The sequence below is a fragment of the Oncorhynchus masou genome, chromosome 12 (genome assembly GCF_036934945.1).
Source record: "Oncorhynchus masou masou isolate Uvic2021 chromosome 12, UVic_Omas_1.1, whole genome shotgun sequence".
Taxonomy (NCBI): domain Eukaryota; kingdom Metazoa; phylum Chordata; class Actinopteri; order Salmoniformes; family Salmonidae; genus Oncorhynchus; species Oncorhynchus masou.
Genome location: NC_088223.1, coordinates 35,796,174 through 35,822,667, shown reverse-complemented (window position 1 = coordinate 35,822,667; position 26,494 = coordinate 35,796,174). Strand labels below are relative to the sequence as shown.

At 42.1% G+C, this 26,494-nt stretch overlaps 1 protein-coding gene across 3 annotated transcripts in view; it reads right to left on the bottom strand.

Annotated features, from left to right (window-relative positions):
• The window catches only part of LOC135549942 (collagen alpha-1(XIV) chain-like), a 96,999-nt gene that overhangs the window by 1,563 nt on the left and 68,942 nt on the right, over positions 1 to 26,494 (bottom strand). For 2 of the 3 annotated variants that reach the window (XM_064980342.1, XM_064980343.1), the window contains exons 31-46: positions 26,295 to 26,437; positions 25,857 to 25,966; positions 23,902 to 24,060; positions 23,062 to 23,139; positions 22,698 to 22,784; positions 22,391 to 22,444; positions 20,926 to 21,021; positions 19,881 to 19,934; positions 18,793 to 18,846; positions 17,008 to 17,061; positions 16,640 to 16,711; positions 14,596 to 14,631; positions 12,819 to 12,885; positions 12,415 to 12,603; positions 11,219 to 11,296; positions 9,845 to 10,000 (exon numbers count right to left, since the gene is read on the bottom strand). In XM_064980342.1, coding sequence (XP_064836414.1) covers positions 9,845 to 10,000; positions 11,219 to 11,296; positions 12,415 to 12,603; positions 12,819 to 12,885; positions 14,596 to 14,631; positions 16,640 to 16,711; positions 17,008 to 17,061; positions 18,793 to 18,846; positions 19,881 to 19,934; positions 20,926 to 21,021; positions 22,391 to 22,444; positions 22,698 to 22,784; positions 23,062 to 23,139; positions 23,902 to 24,060; positions 25,857 to 25,966; positions 26,295 to 26,437 — 1,487 coding nt within the window. Of the gene's footprint in view, positions 1 to 17; positions 2,025 to 9,844; positions 10,001 to 11,218; positions 11,297 to 12,414; positions 12,604 to 12,818; positions 12,886 to 14,595; positions 14,632 to 16,639; positions 16,712 to 17,007; positions 17,062 to 18,792; positions 18,847 to 19,880; positions 19,935 to 20,925; positions 21,022 to 22,390; positions 22,445 to 22,697; positions 22,785 to 23,061; positions 23,140 to 23,901; positions 24,061 to 25,856; positions 25,967 to 26,294; positions 26,438 to 26,494 lie in introns of those variants that run through there. The other variant, XM_064980344.1, reaches the window with a different exon arrangement.

The window sequence follows — 26,494 nt, the reverse complement described above, 5'->3', positions numbered from 1 at the left end:
TGGCCACCCCCGAAGAGTGCATGCATGATTGGGTTAGCGGGACAGGACAGGAAGGAGGCAGAGACACACAGGAAGAACAGTGTTAGCGTCGACATCAAAGCGGCCAGAAGAGTTAAAGAGGAGTAGGGAGGAGCAACACTGACAAGGTAAGGAGATCTAAGTGGTTCTCTTACTAAATATATGAGAAAGCTCAACTGAATAACGCATCAAATGACAATCAGTATTAGTCAACCACTGGCTCCTTTTGGAATATAAAAACTGTACACATTCACTGCAGAAGCATAGAGAAGCCTTGGATAAAATATATATAAACTCAGCAAAAAAAGAAACATCCCTTTGTCATGACCCTGTCTTTCAAAGATAATTCGTTAAAAATGACTTCACAGATCGTTATTGTAAAGGGTTGAAACACTGTTTCCCATGCTTGTTCAATGAACCATAAACAATTAATGAACATGCACCTGTGGAACGGTCGTTAAGACATTAACAGCTTTCAGACGGTAGGATATTAAGGTCACAGTTATGAAAACTTAGGACACTAAAGAGGCCTTTCTACAGACTCTGAAAAACACCAAAAGAAAGATGCCAGGGTCCCTGCTCATCTGCGTGAACGTGCCTGAGGCAGGCTGTAAGGAGGCATGAGGACCGCAGATGTGGCAAGGGCAATAAATTGCAATGTCCGTACTGTGAGACGTCTAAGACAGTGCTACAGGGAGACTGGACAGACAGCTGATCATCCTCGCAGTGGCAGACCACGTGTAACAACACCTGTACAGGATCTGTACATCCAAACATCACACCTGCCGGACAAGTACAGGATGGCAACAACAACAGCCCGAGTTACACCAGGAACGCACAATGCCTCCATCAGTGCTCAGACTGTCCACAATAGGCTGAGAGAGGCTGGACTGAGGGCTTGTAGGCCTGTTGTAAGGCAGGTCCTCACCAGACATCACCGGCAACAACGTCGCCTATGGGCACAAACCCACCGTCACTGGACCAGACAGGACTGGCAAAAAGTGCTCTTCACCGACGAGTCGCGGTTTTGTCTCACCATGGGTGATGGTCGTATTCGCATTTACAGTCGAAGGAATGAGTGTTACACCAAGGCCTGTGCTCTGGAGCGGGATCGATTTGGAGGTGGAGGGTCCATCATGGTCTGGGGCGGTGTGTCACAGCATCATCTGACTGAGCTTGTCATTGCAGGCAATCTCAACGCTGTGCGTTACAGGGAAGACATCCTCCTCCTTCATGTGGTACTCTTTATGCAAGCTCATACTGACATGACCCTCCAGCATGACAATGCCACCAGCCATACTGCTTGTTCTGTGCGTGATTTCCTGCAAGTCAGGAGTGTCAGTGTTCTGCCATGGCCAGCGAAGAGCCCATATCTCAATCCAATTGAGCACGCCTGGGACCTGTTGGATTGGAGGTTGAGGGCTATGGCCATTCCCCCCAGAAATGTCCAGGTGCCTTGGTGGAATAGTGGGGTAACATCTCACAGCAAGAACTGGCAAATCTGGTGCAGTCCATGAGGAGGAGATGCACTGCAGTACTTAATGCAGCTGGTGGCCACACCAGATACTGACCGTTACTTTTGATTTTGACTCCTCCTTTGTTCAGGGACACATTATTCCATTTCTGTTAGTCATATCTGTGGAACTTGTTCAGTTTATGTCTCAGTTGTTGAATCTTGTTATGTTCATACAAATATTTACACATGTTAAGTTTGCTGAAAATAAACACAGTTGACAGTTTCTTTTTTTGCTGAGTTTAGCTTGTTTGCGCTGAAACATAAAAATGCATTTATGGCTAAATGAGTTATTGTCTCAGGCTCAGGTAGAATGTTTTTCTACAAAGAGAGGGACTTTGAACATCTTTATAGGAAACAAAGCAGTAGTTGTTGTTGACGAAAAAAACAGGGGATATTGCAAGGGGGTAGAATGAAGCAACAAGCCTGTCTAGCCTCACACCTCCACTACAACCCTTTTTGAATGCTGCTCGCTACCAATACTTTTGTTGGACTTCAGTAAGAGAAAGTAGAGGGAGAGAGAGGGAGACACACACATACCACAGGTCAGACAGACGAGACAAAATCACATGCTGGTATTACTCACACCGAGGAGTACATGGAGAACACGCCGGCCTTTCTAGCCGTACAGTGTGCTCACCGTACCGTCTTTTCCTCCGAGAAAAGGGTGATAGAGACAGACATCATCGATGGTCTAGGTGTGCATGCACACATGCATTTACAGTTAGGGCGCTACAGATTGTATCCACACTCACAATATCCAGTATATTAGATGATGAACCATCTAAGAAATAAGGCTGAGGGGGTGTGGTATATGGCCAATATACCACAGCTAAGGGCTGTTCTTTTGTACGACAAACGCGGAGTGCCTGGATACAGCCCTAAGCCGTGGTATATTGGCCATATACCACAAACCCCCAAGGTGCCTTATTGCTATTATAAACGGGTTATCAACGTAATTAGAGCAGTAAAAATACATTTTTGTCATACCCGTGCTATACGGTCTGATATACCACGGCTGTCAACCAATCAGCATTCAGGGCTCGAACCACCCAGTTTATAATGTTGAATTAATCATGATCACATGACTGTAAAGATGCAGAATTGTCTTTATGAAACTTGGTCAAATATGGCCATACTTGACGCAATAGCGTGGTATGTACATGAACATACTGAAATATGACTTATCGTGATAAGGCTTTAAAAGTTTATAGTTTATAGATATTTTGTCGGAATAACTATATTTGACATAAATACATGTCACAAGCATTGACAAATATCTATTAGTTCTATAGAACTTTAAACAAGCAAGACTGTTTGAATTCAATTCCACAACCTAAGATACTGATAAAGACATGGCAGCAAAACATTTTTTTTTCTCACATGCCATTCATTGTATGAATTCAACACATTGTAAGTCATTGTTTCCAAGCTAAATTCTGCATCTTGGGTGCATTTTGTATTTCAAGGTGCTTAAATGACAACAGGAACTATTGGATTCATAAATAAACCATATGCTCAAAGACATCTTACTGTAAAACCATCAGATAATAGAATGGGCAAAAAAAAACATCCTGAGCTGTCAAAAACAGAGAACAAAGGACATCCACTCATTTATTTTAATGAGGTTCAGTCCTGAGGTTAATCAAATGAGTCTCAATTGATTTGAATTCGAAGTCTATTAAGTATAAAGTAAATCAGAAAATAAATGCCAATTACTTAAATATATCTCAGTATGGGCATCCAAATTAAATGTGGGTAACTGGTAAGTTAGTACTACAATAGAGTAGATGATTCTGAGAACTTTCTTTTCAAGATAGGTCATGTTTAGGGTTTAATATTTTCCCGGTATTTTACAAATGTTCCATCGCAAGAATAAATCAATTTTCTCCTGGGTAACCCGGAATTTCCCACCAAAACCTTAAGTGTCATTCTAAAGTATTATAAAGCATATACATATGTCTGAATTTGATTAGAGGGTTGATCAGCATGAACATTCAAGCCTGATGCTACCTGAGCCTGGTGGGCCAAACATTAAATACATGTTATGAACCCAAGCCCCAAAAAGTCCAAATGACAGTCCAATTATCAAATCAAATTGTATTTGTCACATAAGAATGGTTAGCAGATGTTAATGCGAGTGTAGCGAAATGCTTGTGCTTCTAGTTCCGACAGTGCAGTAATATCTAACAAGTAATCTAACAATTCCCACACAACTACCTAATACACACAAATGTAAAGGGGTGAATGAGAATATGTACATGTCAGTATATGGATGAGTGATGGCTGAGCAGCATAGGTGCAATAGATGGAAAAAATACAGTATATACAGTTGAAGTCGGAAGTTTACATAAACCTTAGCCAAATACATTTAAACTCAGCTTTTCACAATTCCTGACATTTAATCAGAGTAAAAAAGTCCCTGTCTTAGGTCAGTTAAAATCACCACTTTATTTTAAGAATGTGAAATGTCAGAATAATATCAAAGAGAATGATTTATTTCAGCTTTTATTTCTTTCATCACATTCCCAGTGGGTCAGAAGTTTACATACACTCAATTAGTATTTGGTAGCATTGCCTTGAAATTGTTTAACTTGGGTCAAACGTTTTGGGTAGCCTTCCACAACCTTCCCACAATAAGTTGGGTGAATTTTGGCCCATTCCTCCTGACAGAGCTGGTGTAACTGAGTCAGGTTTGTTGGCCTCCTTGCTCGCACACGCTTTTTCAGTTATGACCACAAATTTTCTGTGGGACTGAGGTCAGGGCTTTGTGATGGCCACTCCAATACCTTGACTTTGTTGTCCTTAAGCCATTTTGCCATAACTTTGGAAGTATGCTTGGGGTCATTGTCCATTTGGAAGACCCATTTGCGACCAAGCTTTAACTTCCTGACTGATGTCTTGAAACGTTGCTTCAATATATCCACATAATTTTCCTACCTCATGATGCTATCTATTTTGTGAAGTGCACCAGTCCCTCCTGCAGCAAAGTACCCCCACAACTTGATGCTGCCAACCCTGTGCTTCACGGTTGGGATGGTGTTCTTCGGCTTGCAAGCATCCCTCTTTTTCTCTAAACATAACAATGGTCATTATGGCCATACAGTTATATTTTTGTTTCCTCAGACCAGAGGAAATAAAAAGTATGATCTTAGTCCCCATGTGCAGTTGCAAACTGCTTTTTTTATGTCGGTTTTGGAGCAGTGGCTTCTTCCTTGCTGAGCGGCCTTTCAGGTTATGTTGATACAGGACTCGTTTTACTGTGGTTATAGATACTTTTGCACCTGTTTCCTCCAGCATCTTCACAAGGTCCTTTGCTGCTCTTCTGGGATTGCACATTTTGCACCAAAGTATGTTCATCTCTAAGAGACAGAACGTGTCTCCTTCCTGAGCGGTATGACGGCTGCGTAGTGCCATGGTGTTTATACTTGCATACTATTGTTTGTACAGATGAGCGTGGTACCTTCAAGCTTTTAGAAATTGCTCCCAAGGATGAACCAGACTTGTGGAGGTCTACAATTCTTTTCTAAGGTTTTGGCTGATTTCAGAGGCACTGAGTTTAAAGGTAGGCCTTGAAATACATCCACAGGTACACCTTCAAATGTTCAATTAGCCTATCATTTTCCAAGCTGTTTAAAGGCACAGTCAACTTAGTGTATGTACACTTCTGACCCACTGGAATTGTGATACAGTTAGTTATAAGTGAAATAATCTGTTTGTAAACAATTGTTGGAAAAATGACTTGTGTCATGCACAAAGTAGATGTCCTAACCGACTTGCCAAAACTATAGTTTGTTAACAAGAAATTTGTGGAGTGTCTGAAAAACGAGTTTTAATGACTACAACCTAAGTGCATGTACACTTCTGACTTCAACTGTACATGTGATAAGAGTAATGTAAAATATATAAACAGTATTAATGTGTCATTATTTAGAGTGGCATTGTATAAAGTGACTAGCGATCCATTTATTAAAGTGGCCAGTGATTGGGTCTCCATGTAGACAGCAGCCTCTCTGAGTTAGTGATTGCTGTTTAGCAGTCTGATGGCCTTGAGATAGAAGCTGTTTTTCAGTCTCAGGTCCCAGCTTTGATGCACCTGTACTGACCTCGCCTTCTGGATGGTAGCGGTGTGAACAGGTAGTGGCTCAGGTGGTTGATGTCGTTGATGATCTTTTTGGCCTTCCTGTGACATCGGGTGCTGTAGGTGTCATGGAGGGCAGGTAGTTTGCCCCCAGTGATGCGTTGTGCCGACCGTACCACCCTCTGGAGAGCCTTGAGGTTGAGGGTTGTGCAGTTGTCGTACCAGGCTGTGATACAGCCCGACAGGATGCTCTCGATTGGGCATCTGTAAAAGTTTGTCAGGGTTTTGGGTGACAAGCCAAATTTCTTCAGCCTCCTGAGGTTGAAGAGGCGCTGTTGAGCCTTCTTCACTACACTGTCTGTGTGGGTGGACCATTTCAGTTGGTCTGTGATGTGTATGCTGAGGAACTTAAAACTTTCCACCTTCTCCACTGCTGTCCCTTCAATGTGGATAGGGGGGTGCTCCCTCTGCTGTTTCCTGAAGTCCACGATCATCTCCTTTGGTTTGTTGAGTGAGATGTTGTTTTACTGACACCGCACTCCAGATTGCATAGCAGAGAAGGTATGGTGAGATTCGAAATGGTCGGTAATCTGTTTGTTGACTTGGCTTTCGAAGACCTTAGAAAGGCATGGTAGGATAGATATAGGTCTGTAGCAGTTTGGGTCAAGAGTGTCCCCCCCTTTGAAGAGGGGGATGACCGCAGCTGCTTTCCAATCTTTGGGAATCTCAGACGGCACGAAAGAGAGGTTGAACAGGCTAGTAATAGGGGTGGCAACAATTTCGGCAGATAATTTTAGAAATAAAGGGTCCAGATTGTCTAGCCCGGCTGATTTGTAGGGGTCCAGATTTTGCAGCTCTTTCAGAACATCAGCTGAACGGATTTGGGAGAAGGAGAAATGGGGAAGGCTTGGGCGAGTTGCTGTGGGGGGTGCAGTGCTGTTGACCGGGGTAGGAGTAGCCAGGTGGAAAGCATGGCCAGCCGTAGAAAAATGCTTATTGAAATTCTCAATTATGGTGGATTTATCAGTGGTGACAGTGTTTCCTATCTTCAGTGCAGTGGGCAGCTGGGAGGAGGTGTTCTTATTCTCCATGGACTTTACATTGTCCCAGAACTTTTTTGAGTTTGTGTTGCAGGAAGCAAATTTCTGCTTGAAAAAGCTAGCCTTGGCTTTTCTAACTGCCTGTGTATAATGGTTTCTAGCTTCCCTGGACAGCTGCATATCACGGGGGCTGTTCGATGCTAATGCAGAACGCCATAGGATGTTTTTGTGTTGGTTAAGGGCAGTCAGGTCTGGGGAGAACCAAGGGCTATATCTGTTCCTGGTTCTAAATTTCTTGAATGGGGCATGTTTATTTAAGATGGTTAGGAAGGCATTTAAAATAAATATCCAGGCATCCTCTACTGACGGGATGAGATCAATATCCTTCCAGGATACCCCGGCCAGGTCGATTAGAAAGGCCTGCTCGCTGAAGTGTTTCAGGGAGCGTTTTACAGTGATGAGTGGAGGTCTTTTGACCGCTGACCCATTACGGATGCAGGCAATGAGGCAGTGATCGCTGAGATCTTGGTTGAAGACAGCAGAGGTATATTTAGAGGGCAAGTTGGTTAGGATGATATCTATGAGGGTGCCCGTGTTTAAGGCTTTAGGGAGGTACCTGGTAGGTTCATTGATAATTTGTGTGAGATTGAGGGCATCAAGTTTAGATTGTAGGATGGCTGGGGTGTTAAGCATGTTCCAGTTTAGGTCGCCTAGCAGCACGAGCTCTGAAGATAGATGGGGGGCAATCAGTTCACATATGGTGTCCAGAGCACAGCTGGGGGCAGAGGGTGGTCTATAGCAGTGGTGAGAGACTTGTTTTTAGAGAGGTGGATTTTAAAAAGTAGAAGTTCAAATTGCACTGATATATTTTATTTAACCTTTATTTAACTAGGCAAGTCAATTAAGAACAAATTCTTATTTACAATGACAGCCTACCCCGGCCATATCCGGCTATGATATACAGTAGACTACTGCACATTATGCACGACAGAAAAATATATAAGCCCATAGTTGTACCTAGCTATAGGCTATGCTCTCTTGGGGAAATACATTTAACTAGCTCCAGTAGGCTAATCTTTTTGAGTGTGTATTGTATTGCAATATACTGAATTATACAAATCGTTCAAACCATGGTAAAGCAGAAGAGAACATGCAATTCTGGTGCGAAACATGAGGCCTAAAAAGTTACAAGTATACGCTAGCAAATTTGATTTTAATTTTGAAATATAAAGGGCTTGTAAGTAAGCATTTCAGTGTAAGGTCTACTACACCTGTTGTATTTGCCACATGTGACAAATAACATATGAAGAATTTGTCACATGCGCCAAATACATATACCTCGACTAACCTGTACCCCTGGCGCACATTGTCTCGGTACCGGTACTCCTTGTATATAGCCTTGTTATTGTTATTTTATTGTGTTACTTTTTATTTAATTAGTAATTTTATTTATTTAGTAATTATTATCTTAACTCTATTTCTTGAACTGCATTGTTGGTTAAGGGCTTGTAAGTAAGCATTTCACGATAAGGTCTACACTTGTTGTATGTGCATGTGACACATAACATTTGATTTGATATATCTTTCATAATATTTCCCCTAATGTTATTAGCCAACATACTCTTTCTCACTCTATTTTTGCTTTATTCCTTCCTCGCTTTCAACAGTTAAATGGAAAACGTTTTGTGGTCATAATCTTCCTCATTCTAATGTTATCCTTGAATAATATAGGACTAGAATTAGATGCAGAAGGCTAAATAACTGCTATAGCCTACCACCATCGCACATTCGTTCTTCTTTCAAACTACCCGTGAGTTCTATCGGCTCGAGGTATTTATCAATCAGCAAAAAAGACCTTGCGCCCCTCTTCGAATAGTCTATTGGTATAAGAAATGCTAAAAAAGTTATGTCCAGGAAGCTATTTAGTGTAACTTTTCCTGCATGGGACTCCAAGAGCTAAGGAGCGTTTATTAAGGAGAGGTCTGCGGAGCACTGGTGCTTGCATACTGCGCAAGAGACAGAGGCATTAAGTTAGAAGCTTATTATACATAACCCATCACTAATTAGCTAAATATACAATTCTAATACTGCATTGAATTTATAATCTGAAGAGGTAGGCTAGAACATATACTGTATATAGGGCTATATATCAAATATAGAAGAGGATTATCTATTTTGTATGCAATTTGAATGGAATTGATGGAGAGAGAGAAAGATTGCGAGAGACTGCTTGCATGTGTTCTGATTTAAAGCAAAGATATTCGAGTGATATGCTTTTTTTCCCTGCAGCTGCAAATAATAAATAAAAATCTTTACAATTACAAAACAAGGTGACACCCGAAAGTCAGATGGATATGGGTAAATTAGAGGCGCATTTGGTCTTTATATTACTGTAACATAGGCTATGCTGCAGCAAATGTCGGCCTACCCGTCTCACGAAAAAAAAGTGACCAAAATGAGATGATACAGTAGGTCTACATGCAGTGTGAATTGCGCTCCATACAGACATGGGATGTCTGTCCCCACCCTGAGCGTTTATTCATCTTGCAGAGGCTGTAGAGAGGCCAGATTTAGACATCGCATATCCTTTAACAGTTCCATTTCACGCCATGCTGTTCAGACATATAATTTATAATAATTGACAGCTTTCTCACAGTTATTTATCCCGGGAAAAGGGAGTGATTTTGGGAGGTAACCGGGTTACCGCCATTCAACCTTAGTCATGTTGTCTTAGCTTCACCTTGAAATACAGTGAGTGTGGATAAAGGTGTGATTCGGGTCAACCCTCTGGCGGATTTAACCCAATGAGAGCTCTTTGCTCAGGTCTCCCTGTCAAAGAGCTTCTGATGGATTAAATTAGTTAGTGATTGATTGACAGGGTATGATACAATACATCAGATATAAAGACATTAAAAAAAGGCCAGATTCAGCCCGAACCCTTTGACATATTCTCTGATTACAAACCCTCAGCCTTACTCAAGACTTTAGGGTTTTTAAAGCATTCTCAGAGAGTGTATTCCCAGGTAAGTGTTATCTACCCAACAACATGATGGGAATAACAATGGAATTCTCTATATATGGCAAAAACAATTAGATCTAATGTATTGGACTTTGTATTTTATATCATTTTATGTTGCCTTGTTGTGTTTTGGTGTGTTTACAGTGGTAAGGGATGACGATTGTCATAACTACCTCCTACGTTGTAGCCCACACAGGAGTTCTGGTCACAGTATCCAGGAGGTCCAGCCGACCCCACTGGTCCAGGGATACCCGGCCGCCCAGGGGTTCCAGGGTTCCCCGGCCGACCAGATGGACCCTGGCTACCTGTCCGGCCCTGACCCGTTGGTCCTGGAGGAGAGGTAAGGAATGGTGAGGAAAAGGCGTAGAAAGGGAGAAAGGGAGGAAGTGTGTTTTAATACAACAAATACATTTTCAATTAACAATGAAGGTTTTAACTTTGAGCTACATTCCGAAGTGAAATCATCATGTGAAATGTTAAGACAAACCTTTGAAACACGATGGCATTATTATTGTCTTCATTGTGACTAAGAACACTGCATATAGAGGTAGAATTCACCAAGTTAAAGGGGTAGTTTTACACAAATTACACATTGGTTTCCTTACCCATTTGTGGCGCAAATCCCAAACAAGTCACGGGACTGATATTAGCATCATGTCCAAATAATACGAAAGTATCTAAAATGTATTAGAAAGCTCAACAAAGTCATTTATAGATGTTTTGAAGATAATGTGCGAAAAATGCTAATATCAGTCCCATGACTTGAATGCGATTTGTGCCGCAAAAAAACATTAGCATGTGGAAGCAGTGGCAGAGAAATTAAACCAAAGTATGGATTGCTGTCATATCTTATCCATAGACTGCTTACAGGGTTAGGGAACCAATAAATAATTTTATAATTTGGGTGAACTATCCCTTTAAATCTAGTAGTGTGCTTTGAAACAGAATCCATGATTAGGCCACTGATTGGCCAGACTTCCGCACATTTACCATTACCCAGCGGTCAGTACCAATAAGCATAAGCTTTTGTGTCTTTTCATCAGACCCAAAATGCTATTATTACTGAGCTGTCTCCATCAGGAAATGCTATGAATATCCTTTTTCAAATATCCCTGGGGGTACTCATCTCCCGAATGCCAGATTCCTGAAGTGTTCTCTCCTGTGGCCCAACATGGCAACTGCTTCAGGATTTCAATCAACACACTGTATCAGCGAGACCACAATCAATACAGGAGTCAATAGCTATGCCCTCTAATACGGTTTAATTAAACCAGTAAGGGCAGCTTAATGAATAACAACCAAAGTAAATTAAATCAAACTCAAGCTACCCTCTCCATTTCATATTTTACCCTTGAATCAAGACCGGAGTGCTTAATCAAAAACAGATCGGATAACTTCCTATTTTCTAATCCACCTGCTCAACAGATGTTGATTTCCTCTGCAGAGGCTCAGTAGCAAAGGAAGTCCCTGGAGGAAAATTGAAGTTGGAACTGTGCATTTTTTGGGGGGGGAGGGGTGGGGGTTTCAGCGGGCACTGTTTTGGTTACCTGGGGGCCCGACAGGGCCTCTGGGACCCTGGACTCCTGCGCCTGGGCTTCCCTTGTCACCCTTCTCTCCTGACAAACCTGGACAGACAGAGACCAATGGGACACACACTTTGACAAAATGCAGAGAAGTGGGCATGCTTATCTCCTTTCCGTATTATATCACCATCAGCACTAAAAGTGGTATGAACAATATTGTAGATCTACCTGTGTAATCATTTTATTCTGATTATATTACGGTGTCACACCATCTGTTTCACCTGTCTTTGTGCTTGTCTCTACCCCCTCCAGGTGTCACCCATCTTCCCCATTATCCCCTGTGTATTTATACCTGTGTTATCTGTTTGTTTGTTGCCAGTTAATTTTGTTTCATGAAACCTACCAGCGTTTGTTCCCCTGCTCCTGTCTGTGCTTGCTCCTGTTTTCTAGTCCTTCCCAGTTTTGACCGTTCTGCCTGCCCTGACCCTGCCTGCCATTCTATACCTTGCCCCACCTCACTGGATAAATGTTTTTTGTTATTTAAAAAAAGATGTTCTCTTTTTTGCGGTTTCTAATTGGCAGTTACAGTCTTGTCCCATTGTTGCAACTCCCATATGGACTCAGGAGAGGTGAAGGTCGAGAGCCGTGTGTCCTCCCAAACACAACCCAATTGAGCCGCACTGCTTCTTGACACAATTCCTGCTTAACCCATGAGCCAGCCGCACCAATGTGTCGGAAGAAACACGTACACCTGGCAACTGTATCAGTGTGCATTGCGTCTGGCCCGCCAAAGGAGTCGCTAGAGCTGCGACAGAGCCTGTACTTGAACCAGGTTCTCTAGTGGCACAGCTAGCACTGCGGTGCAGTGCCTTAGACCAATGTGCCACTCGGGAGGCCCTGCCTCACTGGATTATTGACCCCTGCGTGCCCTGACCCAGAGACTGCCTGCCGTTCTGGACCTTTTGTACCTTCTCTGGATTACTGACATCTGCCTGCCTTTGACCTTTCGTTTGCCTGCCCCTGTACTAGAAATACATTTTTGTTTCTTCGACACTGTCTGCATCTGGGTCATACCTGAAACCTGATAAATTATGTTTTAATACATTACCTGGCAGTATCATTTACTGTAATATCGTATCCCACAAGCTTATGGCATAGGTTACATGACTATATCTTCACTTGAAAGCTTAAGTTAAATCGGAGCCTTCTCTATACAGTACCTCTGGCTCCTGCTTGTCCATTTTCTCCGTTGGACCCGGGGAACCCTGGTCTGCCCGGGGGCCCCTGCTCTCCCTGTGGTCCTGGGCCGCCCTGCCGCCCAGGCTCTCCTGGGGGACCTGGAACGGTGCGGACGGAGACGGGTGCGCTGGGGATGTGGTTAAGGATGGAGCTGTAGCGAGCCATGTGACCTGTGGGACAGACGTCAGGCAGTGGTCAGTGGCGCATGAACGGATGACAATGGCAAAATACCCTTACACTTCCATAAACAACACTCACATTTTCATGTACTGTATACCCCTTCCACAGAATACACTTACACTCAAATATACAAGACCTATGCAATCACACATCCACACACACACACAGGACGAGAGCCAGATGGAGGATTAAAAAAATGACTCACTCTGTATCAGTTGCTCACAGACCTGCCGGGCGATTGCTTGGACCGATGCCTGGGATTGCAGGTCACCCTGGAGAGGAAAAAACACATGGTGACACCAAGTCCACGGCTACACTCCAGCCTGTTTTATCGTCCCCACAGGTAAAATATCCTCCACCATTACTTAGGTAGAAAGTCTGCCAGCCATGAATTTGACATCAAATCTTTTAATTGGAAAGCATAGCTGTTGTGGCCAAGCCTAGATGATGCCTTTTGAGCCTTGTCTAAAAACCTTAGCCATTCAATGCTGTTACGGGCGACACCAATCCGTAAAGTACTTAAAACAAACCGCCCTTGCTGTCTCTGCCTGGCCGGTTCCCCTCTCTCCACTGGGATTCTCTGCCTCTAACCCTATTACAGGGGCTGAGTCACTGGCTTACTGGTGCTCTTTCATGCCGTCCCTAGGAGAGGTGCGTAAATTGAGTGGGTTGAGTCACTGACGTGATCTTCCTGTCTGGGTTGGCGCCCCCCTTTGGTTGTTCCATGGCAGAGATCTTTGTGGGCCATACTCGGCCTTGTCTCGGTGAGTTGGTGGTTGAAGATATCCCTCTAGGGGTGTGGGGGCTGTGCTTTGGCAAAGTGGGTGGGGTTATATACTTCCTGTTTGGCCCTGTCCGGGGGTATCATCGAATGGGGCCACAGTGTCTCCCTCCTGTCTCAGCCTCCAGTATTTATGCTGCAGTAGTTTATGTGTCGGGGGTCTAGGGTCAGTTTGTTATATCTGGAGTTCTTGTCCTGTCTTATCTGGTGTCCTGTGTGAATATTAGTATGCTCTCTCTCGGAGGACCTGAGCCCTAGGACCATGCCTCAGGACTACCTGGCATGATGACTCCTTGTTGTCCCCAATCCATCTGGCCGTGCTGTTGCTCCAGTTTCAACTGTTCTGCCTGTGGCTATGGAACCCTGACCTGTTTACCGGACGTGCTACCTGTCCCAGACCTGCTGTTTTCAACTCTCTAGAGACAGCAGGAGCGGTAGAGATACTCCTAATGATCGGCTATGAAAAGCCAACTGACATTTACTCCTGAGGTGCTGACTTGCTGCACCCTCGACAACTACTGTGATTATTATTATTTGACCATGCTGGTCATTCATGAATATTTGAACATCTTGGCCATGTTCTGTTATAATCTCAGCCAGAAGAGGACTGGCCACCCCTCATAGCCTGGTTCCTCTCTAGGTTTCTTCCTAGGTTTTGGCCTTTCTAGGGAGTTTTTCCTAGCCACCGTGCTTCTACACCTGCACTGCTTGCTGTTTGGAGTTTTAGGCTGGGTTTCTGAACTTTGAGATATCAACTGATGTAAGGGCTATGTAAATAAATTTGATTTGAACACTAGAACAATAGCTCTTTAAAATATAACTGCTGTGAAGTAGAAACCCTTTTTCTACAGCTCTACAATGGCTCTAAAGCTTTAGCTTATAAGGTATGCAAAATGGGTTCTGGTTGCAGTACAACGTGTGATATTTCTCTTCAGAAAACTTGTTGTAATGGTAATTGTTTACTGTCAGACTGTCAGAGAACCCCTATAACTCCAAGCTGAGGAGCAGCAATTACTTGAAAGGAGGGCATTACTTGTTTTGACAATTGATGTTAAGAACAGTACTTACGCCACATAATTATATTATACGGAACAAGGTAAGTATCATAAAATATCCCAATTACATTTAATAAATGCTGTTTTGACATGAATGGGTGGTTGCCACTGCTGCCAAAGCAATACGTTTGTTATGTATGACTTACTCTTTCTCCCTTCTCTCCTTTGTTTCCGGCGGGACCCTGCAACAGAACAAGAGGTAGAATGACAATGGACAGAAAATAATGAAGGAAAACTGTACAAATTGTTTGAGTTGTCAATTGCTGTTGTCATCTTTTTCCTTTTTGCTAAGGTCATTATTTGAACCCTGGCATAACCATTTCTCTGCAAAGGTCATATAATAACTATGCAGTACCAGTCATTATATAGAGGAACTACTATGTAATAACTGCTAACCTTCTCTGGCTCTTGGTCTTTGGTTGGACGATAAGCTGTCCTAAAAAATTCATGTAGATCATCTTGTGAGGAGGTTTAACTGAAATTGTGATTTTATTCTCGTAACAAGGCTTGCTTCCCATTTGAGGCTAGAAAGATACTTGTTCAAGCCACTTTTCTTTCTGAAATTGATTATGGTGACATAATATACAGTGCATTTGGAAAGTATTCAGACCCCTTGACTTTTTCCACCCATTTTTTTAATGTTACAGCCTTATTCTAAAATTGATTCAATTGTGTTTTCCTCCTCAATCTACACACAATACCCCATTATGACAAAGGGAAAACAGGTTTTAACTTCACTGTGTAGTTCCTTAAAACCTCTTGGAGATCGGGCTACCTTTTTCAACATTCTGTTAAAAATCGCGCAACATTTCAACGTCCTGCTACTCATGCCAGGAATATAGTATATGCATATGATTGATATGTGTGCATAGAAAACACTCTGAAGTTTCTAGAACTGGTATCTGGGACTATAACAGAACGAGTTCCGTGGTCAAAATCGCAAGAAACCTGATCACAAAATCGACGAAGAAAAGATCCATCCGCCAGTCTCTGTATTGTCTATGGCTTGCCATAAATGATGGAACTGTGCTTGCAATTCCTACAGCTTCCACACAATGTCACCAGTGTTGTGATTTCCAGTTCCCTTTATCCTTGGTCAGATCACTGAATAGCACATCCTGTCTTCAGGTGCGCACCCGGAAATAATGTCGGTGAAAAAATGGACTTTGTTTTGAAAACTTCTAGCTATTGAATACAGATCTCTCCGTGATCAATTTGATCGTTTATTAACGTTTACTAATACCTAAACTTGGATTACAGAAGTAGGTTGAAGTGTTTTATCAAAGTTTATAGGCAACTTTATGAATTTTATAAAATGACGTCGTGTTCGGAAACGTGACTTTTTCCATGGATTTCTCTGTGTTCATAAATGGACATTTTGGGTATATATGGACCGATTTAATCGAAAAAAAAAAGACCCAATTGTGATGTTTATGGGACATATAAGAGTGCCAACAAAGAAGCTCGTCAAAGGTAATGAATGTTTTATATTTTATTTCTGCGTTTTGGGTAGCGCCGGCTACGCTAATTTCTTTGTTTTCGTCCCCTTTGTGTGTTTCTGGGGGCTGCATGCTATCAGATAATAGCTTCTCATGCTTTCGCCGAAAAGCATTTTACAAATCTGACATGTTGGCTATATTCACAACGAGTGTGGCTTTAATTGAGTACCTTGCATGTGAGTTTTAATGAAAGTTTGAGTTGTATCGAGTACAATTAGTTGGCGCTCTGGAATTTCCGCTGATTTGGTTCCTGTACAGGTACAGCATCCGTAATTTCCCCTGTCTCTCAACTGTTACCCTCTCTCCCAGATCCTTACACATACGCATAGAAATATGGTATATTCCTGACCATGTGACATGCCCTAGAATAATGCCTTGTGTTCGTTAGAGTGTGTGACTTTCGTTGGTCAAGTCATGCAGTCAGGAAAAACTCTGGGTCTAATTATGATAGATACACTGTACTGTAGGACTATGTACAATATATTTACATACTATATGGCTTTACTGTCTCCCAAGACCTCCCTCCCTAATCCTACACAAAGCGAGCAAAGCTGATTGAAATGACATCATAATGACGTATCTTGTTGTAATGATGCAATTTCAATCAGTTCCGCTTGCTGGGTATTTCCTCAGCTAGTGGGTCAGCTCTGCTTCAGTAGTAGTAATGGACAAAGAGGTTCAGATAACTCACAGGAGGTCCCTGGTTTCCCAGTGACCCTGGAGGTCCACTTGACCCTGGTGACCCAGGAGCTCCTGGAGTGCCCTGTGGGTGAAACACAAACAAACAAATTGTCATCTCACTGATTGAGCAATCACTCAAACGTACAATGTGTAACTTTAGTTTTTCCAGTGGTAACTTGAGGTACTACAAATCATTTGGCCAAGAAGCAAAGAAGAAAACAGTCACATTCGCCAAGGAGCACAAACAATTAACCTACAGGGACAGTACCTTTGACAAGAAAGTATTGTAAATTGCAGATTAAATTTTACAATTCAATGACATTAAATCAAATTAATTCATCAGTTCCTGATGCTAAATCCACAAACAATCATACTCACTATAGTCCCTGGAGGTCCTGTTCGCCCCTGGGGTCCATCTTTACCAGGAAGTCCCTGTGGAAAGGTGTTACAAGTACATATTAATGCCTATGAGACTGTGCTATTATGGCAGCTCATATACCACAACTTCATATTCACATAAATCTATTCCTTTTGATTACAATGCTTTCAGAAAGTATTCAAACCCCTTGACTTTATCCACATTTTGTTACATTACAGTCTTATTCTAAAATGGATTCAAGTTTTTTTCCCTTTGTCAATCTTCACCCAATACCCTATCATGACAAAGCAAACACAGTTTTTTATACATTTTTGTAAATTTATGAAAAATATAAAACTGAAATATCACATTTACATAAGTATTCAGACCCTTTACTCAGTACTTCATTGAAGCACTTTTGCCAGTTATTACAGCCTTGAGTCTTCTTGGGTATGACGCAGAAGCTTGACACCTGTATTTGATGAGTTTCTCCCATTCTTCTCTATAGATCATCTCAAGCTCTGTCAGGTTGGATGGGGAGCGTCGCTGCACAGCTATTTTCAGGTCTTTCTAGAGATGTTAGATCGGGTTCAAGTCCGGGCTATGGCTGAACCACTCATGGGCATTCAGAGACTTGTCCCAAAGCCAAGCATGGACATGGCTGTGTGCTGAGGCTTGTTGTCCTGTTGGAAGGTAAACCTTTGCCCCAGTCTGTGGTCCTGATTTTATTTTTAATTGTACCTTTATTTAACTAGGCAAGTCAGTTAAGAACAAATTCTTATTTTCAATGACGGCCTAGGAACTGTGGGTTAACTGCCTGTTCAGGGGCAAAATGACAGATTTGTACCCTGTCAGCTCGGGGATTTGAACTTGCAACCTTCAGGTTACTAGTCCAACGCTCTAACCACTAGGCTACTGGAGCAGGTTATCAAGGATCTCTCTGTACTTTGCCCGTTTATCTTTCCCTCGATCCTGACTAGTCTCTCAGTCTCTGCCACTGAAAAACATCCCCACAGAATGATGCTACCACCACCATGCTTCACCGAAGTGATGGTGCCAGGTTTCCTCCAGACGTGATGCTTGGCATTCAGGCCAAAGTGTTCAACCTTGGTTTCATCAAACTAGAGATTTAGGTGGCTTTTGCCAAACTCCAAGCGGGCTGTCATGATCCTTTTACTGAGGAGTGGCTTCCGTCTGGCCACTTTACCATAAAGGCCTGATTAGTGGAGTGCTGTAGAGATGGTTGTCCTTCTGAAAGGTTCTCTCACCTCTACAGAGGAACTCTAGAGCTCTGTCAGAGTGACCATTTGGGTTCTTGGTCACCTCCCTGACCAAGGCCCTTCGCTCCGATTGCTCAGTTTGGCCGGACGGCCAGCTATAGGAATAGTCTTGTTGGTTCCAAACTTATTCTCTTTAAGAATGATGGAGGCCACTGTGTTCTTGGGGACCTTCAATGCTGCAGATATTGTTTTTATACCTTTACCCAGATCTGTGCCTCAACACAATCCTGTCTCAGAGCTCTACGGACAATTCCTTTGACTCATGACTTGGTTTTTGCTCTGACATGCACTGTCAACTGTTGGACCTTATATGTCCAATCAATTAAATCTACCACAGGTGGACTCCAATCAAGTTGTAGAAACATCTCAAGAATGATCAATGGAAACAGGATGCACCTGAGCTCAATTCCGAGTCTCATAACAAAGGGTCTGAAAATGTATGTAAATAATAACAAAATGTGGAAAAAAGGGAAGAGGTCTGAATACTTTCCGAATGCACTGTAAACAGACCGACAAGACCTTTACCCTTGTTCCTGTTTGTCCCACTCGACCTGATGACCCAGGAGATCCAGGAATGCCCTGCAACCGTAGAGAGAGAAAAAAAAATGGTGAAAACAAAAAGGCCAGTTAAGGGTGTCAGCATGAATACATTTGTATTGACAGGCTCGGATGGTTGGACCATTATCCTAACTCATTACAGATAATTAATGTTGTGAAGCTGGAGCTGTTTGTAATACACAGTCTCTTGTATGACCTTCACAGCCGTCAAAGTCAAATTCCCTCACTCAGACACAACGAGTACTGAATGCCAATGGCATGGCTCAAATCCTATTACAAACAAAAGTATACATCTCCCAACCTCTACAGGTATTGACAGGATCCATCTTAATTTGCTCAGAGATTGATTATAATGAAAGTGTATTGCATCTTAGGCATGAGTCATTACAACAGAGGGGAAATAGCTATTGTTTTGTAAAAACTGCTGTGATGTCTTGTTACGGTCCAGGCAGGCGCTGCCCATAACCACAGATCTAGGATCAGATTACCCAACCGCGGTATTGACAGGATCCATCTTAATTTGCTCAGAGATTGATTATAATGAAAGTGTATTGCATCTTAGGCATGAGTCATTACAACAGAGGGGAAATAGCTATTGTTTTGTAAAAACTGCTGTGATGTCTTGTTACGGTCCAGGCAGGCGCTGCCCATAACCACAGATCTAGGATCAGATTACCCAACCGCCAATGCTCAAATTTACCATTAGGAGGATGGAAAATATCTGACCCTGTATCAGTGGTTAAGACCAACTTCTTCCTTCTCCTCTTATTTATTACCTGTGCAAATCCTTTAATGCATTGAAATAAAACTGACATCACATCAACCAAACGGTAGCAGAAGCTCTTTCACTCAAATTATGCAGCAACTCTCTTACCAGAATTCAGAATGACATGTTCCCATTACAGTTACCTTACAGAGATAGATATCCAATATGCCATTCAAAAGATCTCCCTTTGGTGCAATGGTGTCATTTGAATGTCATTTGAAGACTGAATGCCATTTTGTGATGAGGGAAAGCGTGTCTGAAAGGGCAGGAAGTGAATGGTGGTCTTTACCTGTATTCCTGGAGCGCCAGCTGCACCCTTCTCACCTCTTTCTCCTGGACCACCCTGAAGTTGGAAAAAACAACAATAAATATTAACAGCAAATATCAAGCTTATTTGGAGGCTATTTCATAAGTTGGGGTCGTCACTATCTGGTCACAGTGTGCTTTCTAACTACAAATGCCATTTGTTTCCAAATTCTTCCAGTAGCTGTACCTTTACTTATCCCCTACCTGTCACCATAATTGTCATGCCCTGAGCCCTTGGTTCTCTAAGGAGTTGTAGGTCAGGGTGTGACTAGGGGGTGTTCTAGTTCATTATTTTTATGTTGGTGTTTTGTATGGTTCCCAATTAGAGGCAGCTGGTAATCGTTGCCTCTAATTGGGGATCATATTTAGGTAGCCATTTTTCCCACCTGTGTTTGTGGGATATTGTTTTGTGTATGTGCATGTGGCACCACTACTTTCATGTTTCGTTGTTGGTTTATTGGTTTTGTTTGAAGTTTCGCCGTACTAAAGATATGGAACTCAACACACGTTACGCCTTGGTCCGTCTCTTATCACGATCATGACAATAATGACAATGACAATCATGACAATAATCCTGAATTAACAACAAATAGATAATGTCTTCAATATAGCACTTCTGTATGTTATACCATCAAATACTTTACCATAGGCTGGCTTAAACATGGCCTTAGTAAAGTTAAGACATCTGGGCGTATCCTTTAATGTTTTACCTGTCATTCATTAGTCATTGATCTGTTAATACCAATGCAGGTGTAACCCAGTACTTCATATTTGACTGTTCTGTTTACAGTCTATTAGGTTACGATACATCCTCCCTCCTTTACAGCTTACGTTTAACAACATCCCTTGGGCAAGAAAGAATCAACATCTGAGTATTACAACACCTTTTAAACGGCAGTCTTTATAGCATGCCTAGGTAAATTGGGTACTGTAGCTACTGTATGTTTTGTGTGTTGGGATAATAGACTCCTCTAATATGTGCAGTATTAGATGGTGTGTGTCTCAATTAATGTGTATGTGTGGCTTACCGGAGGGCCCATGATGGTACGTCCGCTGGGTCCCTGGGGTCCAGGAGGCCCCTGCAGCCCAGGAGAACCAGCGTCCCCAACTGGACCTATCGGTCCCTGTCACAGAGACAGAAGAACACATTGATAAAGTAGATTAGAATATAGTTAACATTTTACTATAGTTCTAGTTAAATTCCCTGCTCTCTACAGTTATTACAACAATCTAGTATCACTGGAACAAACAGAGGAAATACACACCAAATTACAAAGTAAAATCTAACTGAACACTAGTACTGTATACATTTTGTATTTACAAATAGGCCAATAATAAGATAAGATCGTCACCAGACAACATTTTAATCAACCATCTCCCTGACCACCTTCCTCTGATCAAGCCATAAACTGTCCCTCCCCATCTTTGGAGAACACATGCACTCACATGATCTGGCCACTATTGGCTAACCTAACCAGGGGTGGCAAAAGTACCCAATTATCATACTTGAGGAAAAGTAAAGATACCTTAATAGAAAATGACTCAAGTAAAAGTGAAAGTCACCCAGTAAAATACTACTTGAGTAAAAGTCTAAAAGTATTTGGTATTAAATATACTTAAGTATCAAAAGTAAATGTAATTACTAAATTATACTTAAGTATCAGTAAAAGTATAAATCATTTCAAATTGCTTATATTAAGCAAACTAGACCGCATTATTATTATTATTATTATTTATGGATAGCCAGGGGTACACTCCAACACTCAGACATAATTTTATACACCTGTCAGCAACGAATGTGGCTGAAATAGCCGAATCCACTAAATTGTATATATTTGATTCCATACAACTGTCTTCATCCTTTATACATTACCTGACCTAGGTCTGGGTGTCTGAGAGGGGGCTTTAGGCTAACTCAGTGATTTAACTGCAAATCAGAGACCCGCGAGGCTGCTCTCTGTCTGTCTTGTCATGAGCCTACCAGTCGCAGGTCATTGACTTTCATGGGGGCACGTTGCATCTCCAATGAATATGAAATTCATGAGAGTAGAAAGACAGCATGGGTGCACTGCGAGGACGGCTGCATTACAAGGACCTTTACATGCTATAATAACACCCCATTCAAACACCAGTACAATTTTCTGGGACTTTCAAGACCCGTGCAATCCAAGTCTAATAGCATGAGAGTGAGAAATGAATAAAAGATTAGAACTTTGCAAAGGGCATTTATAGAAAGAGTGTGTTTTCAGCTTAGCAGTAAACAAGGGATATTTTATGGAAGAGAGGTATCCAAGAGGGTATGTGTCTGGTATCCATCAATGAGGGTATGTGTCTGTCCTCCCACCCACCCACCCACCCACCCACCCACTGAGTGCTTGTGGAATTGTTACAAGCTGCATTGACTTTCATTGTGTTTTTATTTACATGAGTGTGTGTGTGTGTGTGTGTGTGTGTGTGTGTGTGTGTGTGTGTGTGTGTGTGTATACACTGTACCACAGCTCCTGGTTCTCCACGGTCCCCTCTCCCTCCTCTGATCCCAGGTCCTCCCTGTTGATAACACAAACACCCACACACCCTCTGTCACACTCCATCAAGATAAGGACCACAGACCTTAAAGACACACACTATCAACACATCCTAAACAATCTATCACACACCGGGTGTATGTACTCTCCATCCCCATATGTCACACTGTGTTATGTTCATCAGCCACTGGATGCAATGAATGAATGAAATCCTAGCTCAACAACAGCTGTAAGTAACACATGATGCTGATTAAGGAGAGAAGGAGGGTCCTCACAGGGGGTCCAGTGGGGCCAGGGGGACCTTTGCTTTCCTGGCTGCAGGTGCAGGCCCTCGGCATGGCAGGACAGTCCTCCTCCTTCCTCTTAGAGATGAGACAAATACCACCATAACATGACTGTATGACAATACATGCAACACAAAGAGTACAATGACCTAATGATTATGATAATGACCAAAGCATAATGATAATGACGATAAAAAAACAAACAGGATAATGACCTTATGATAACACAATAACAAGATGATATAATATGATATCTATGACACTATCCTACAACATCCTACGACACATTACAACAAAGGTTAAGGTCATCCCACGTCAGTCAGTAGATGAGATCAGTAGCGAGGCGTGAACTCACCAAACCAGGAAGCTCACAGCACTTGTCTCGGCTGGCCCAGGACGTGCTGCAGACGATGTCAAACGACTGCAGTTGGAACTGAGGACAAAAAGAGCAACAAACACACACATATTTTCTTACATTCACTACAAACATGTTGTTACTTGACTAATTGTCTCTTGATAGAACTAGCAGCAAGCTGTGAATCTCCTAAATAAGACCTGAGAGAAAGTATGATAATTATTCAGTATTATGCATTGTTAACAGAATTGTTGCACATCTCGTATTGAGGAGGAAGAATCTATCAATAATTGGTCTCTCCAAACAGATTGCTCTGTTTTCTCCTGTCCTGAAAGGGGTCAATTTGAAAGAAAAGTGTGAAGAGTTTTTGTCAAAGAAAGAAAATGATCAAGCCTATCAGAGTACATATCACTGCTATTCCTATATAAGGATATCTGGGCAATTTATGGAACTAGGAGATTGGATATGAAAAGTACAGTTGTTTCTATGACTTGTTTATATTTAGTGGAAAATAGATCTTGATGTGCTGATGTGATTATACTTTATTCAAACTCTCTGTCTTAATGCTGTTATAAGAATTCATAACCAAGGTAGTAGTTTATCACCACTCTATTGAATACTCCATGACACTAAACACTATACTGTATGTTAGAATTCAGCCCAACTGCACATAAAATAAGAAGAATCAACGGGTTAAAAATGTATAGAAATCTAATTACGGAATATTGACATGGATATTGAATGGGGATGTCCTTAGAACAACAGTATATTCTAGTAATTCTACATCAATGTCAAAACATCTTCTTGTATAACCTCTCTGATCTATCTGTCACAGCTTACCGGTGCAGAGCTGTCCTTCTTCCCCCTGGAGCGCACCATGCGTCCCAGCACCTCCAGGCCATCCGTGGTGATGTTGCCCGCCGCGTTGATGGCCTTCTCCCCTACTAGCTTACAGTCAATGACAGCCTTGGCGCTGGTCTTGCTAATAGCCATGTGCAGCTACAGGGAAAATGAAGAACCAGACCTGGGTACAAATACTATTTTAAATCTTTCAAATACTTTGAGCATTTGCAAAAGCCTGCCTGGAGTGCCAGTTTGGCAGGGTTTACACTTTTGCGGGTATTCTATTGGTTCCATGGCACCAGGCAAGCTCAATTCTAAACACAGATAAATGATCCTAAATGATTTGAAATAGTATTTGAACCCAGGTCTGTTTGGAACACAGACGCAGTGCGATTGAAACATCTTATATGCGCATCTCAATAAATCACTGGGGAGCATTAAAGAGTTACGGTTTCAGAAAACAGAAAGAGGTTCAAAGAGACACAGGCTGTAAAAGAAGGACAGATTTCTGCGCAAGCATTCCACTAGTCACCCGAAACAAGAGTCGGTTTTGAAGTGGGTGGATTTCCGACGTTTTTCTCCCTTTGACACGTCAAGTTTCTCCTGTATGCTTCGTTGGAAATAGGATGTCTCGTGGGGGAAATATATGGGGGAATTTCAAGACATTACTCTAGCAAATATCTATTCATACCTGATTATCAACTGTGAATGTATGTCTTTATGAAACAGCACTTTCAGCTTTGTTTGACATTGGTGCATTACTATGTTAAAGCACTGATAAGGATGGAACTGTAGCATTTCCTTTGTATTTACCTCTTTTTTCCGACAAAAACAGATTCCCGATGAATCATTTGAATTAGGTGTCTTAAAAAAACACCTACTGCAATGCAAGGAGTCAGAGAAGTATCTAGCCATTAGTCAAGTCTTCTTGAGAGGTAATCTAATATGTTACCACATTATCACCAAGCCTGATGGGCGAAGTGCTGACAAGATGACACATGAGAATACTTATGGATTGGCAGAGGAAAAGAATTGCCGTAATCACTGGTGATAATTTGCTGAGGAAAAAGGCAACAGTGGTTTACATTAATCCAGGCCATAGTCACTTTCAGTCACATCAATTTCCTCCTCCCTGCATAGTTTAGTTTGTTTCGCTTGTTTGAAAGTGGCTATGATTCAAATTGGCATACATTATCCTGGCAATATTTTGGGTGCCAGCTTCATTCCACATGGTTAGCATTTTTAAAAATATTTTATTTTATTTCAGCAGATAGCAAGTCAAATATGATGGCCATTTCTTGTGAACATTAAATGGCACAGTACTACCCACACTATATATTAATGCTACAGCTACACACTGTTTAGTGGTCCTGTGTGGCTCAGTTGGTAGAGCACAGTGCATGCAACACTAACGGTTGTGGGTTCATTTCCCACTGGGGCCACCTGTATGCATGAATAAAAACATCTGCTAAATGGAATATTATATTGTGCAGCAAAAAAAGTTGAAACTATTTGAATAGTCATAACATAATTGATTTAAGAACTGCATCAAAAAAGGTAGGTGTTTGTTTCTGGTGCTACATCTCACTTGTGGATGATAATGTAAGTTGCCAAGCAAAGTTTTGGCATCAATAGAAAGAGGATGATTATGACATTGGCAAGTGGGTGACTTGAATACACTATCAGATAACTGTGCCAGTGAAGAGAAAAAGCATATCATCATTCACTTAAGCAGCAGGCCATGGATGTGGGCAAATGTATTGTTAGAACATAGGAGTCTACAGGCATGTCTCAGGGCAAAGGTATTGTAAGTTCCACCGAAAGCCAGACAAGAGTGACTTAACATCACTCAACAAGCTGTCTTATAGCCAGGAAGCAGGACATTCCCTGAGGTGTTAGGGTGATGTTGCACTGAGGAAGTGAGATAACAAAGAGTGTTTTTGAACTTTGACCTTGTGGAAACTGCCGTAGAAGAGCTTCTTGATCTCAGGTCCCTCGAAGGTCACAGTCTGAAACTGTCCTTTGTAGTCATGGTTGAAGAAGGTGAGGGTCTTGCCACCGTCTAACGTTGGAAAGAGAATGTTTGCCTAACTTTCTGCAGTTTCATAACATATTCAGTACAAACTCGAAAATAGTGAGGAATGTTCTCGTTTCAAATAGAGGAGGTATAGATGGTTTACTAGACCTGTAGCCTACTATACATTGACAAAATGTTTCAACATACAAATGATTTACACACAAATCATTGTGCTGCTCACAATTGATATATGAGCAAAGACACCTGGCAAAATGTCCATTGCTTTGCCTATCTTATGACAGCAACCAAACAATGGGAACTTGACACACGGTCCCAGCTAAGACCCAGTCCCGTCCCTCGGCATCCTACTCACTGTCCAGGATGACGCCCACCAAGGGCTCGTTGTCCTTGTTGAGGATCTCCCACAATGCAAAGGGCTCCTTGGGCGTTTCAGGCAGCAGGCGGAACAGCATAGTGATGGTGTAATCAGAGGGCAAACCCTCGGGGTGGATAAACCTGGGGTGGAAAGTTCCCAGAACAATAGGCTCTAGTCTGAACATACAGTGGCTTTTG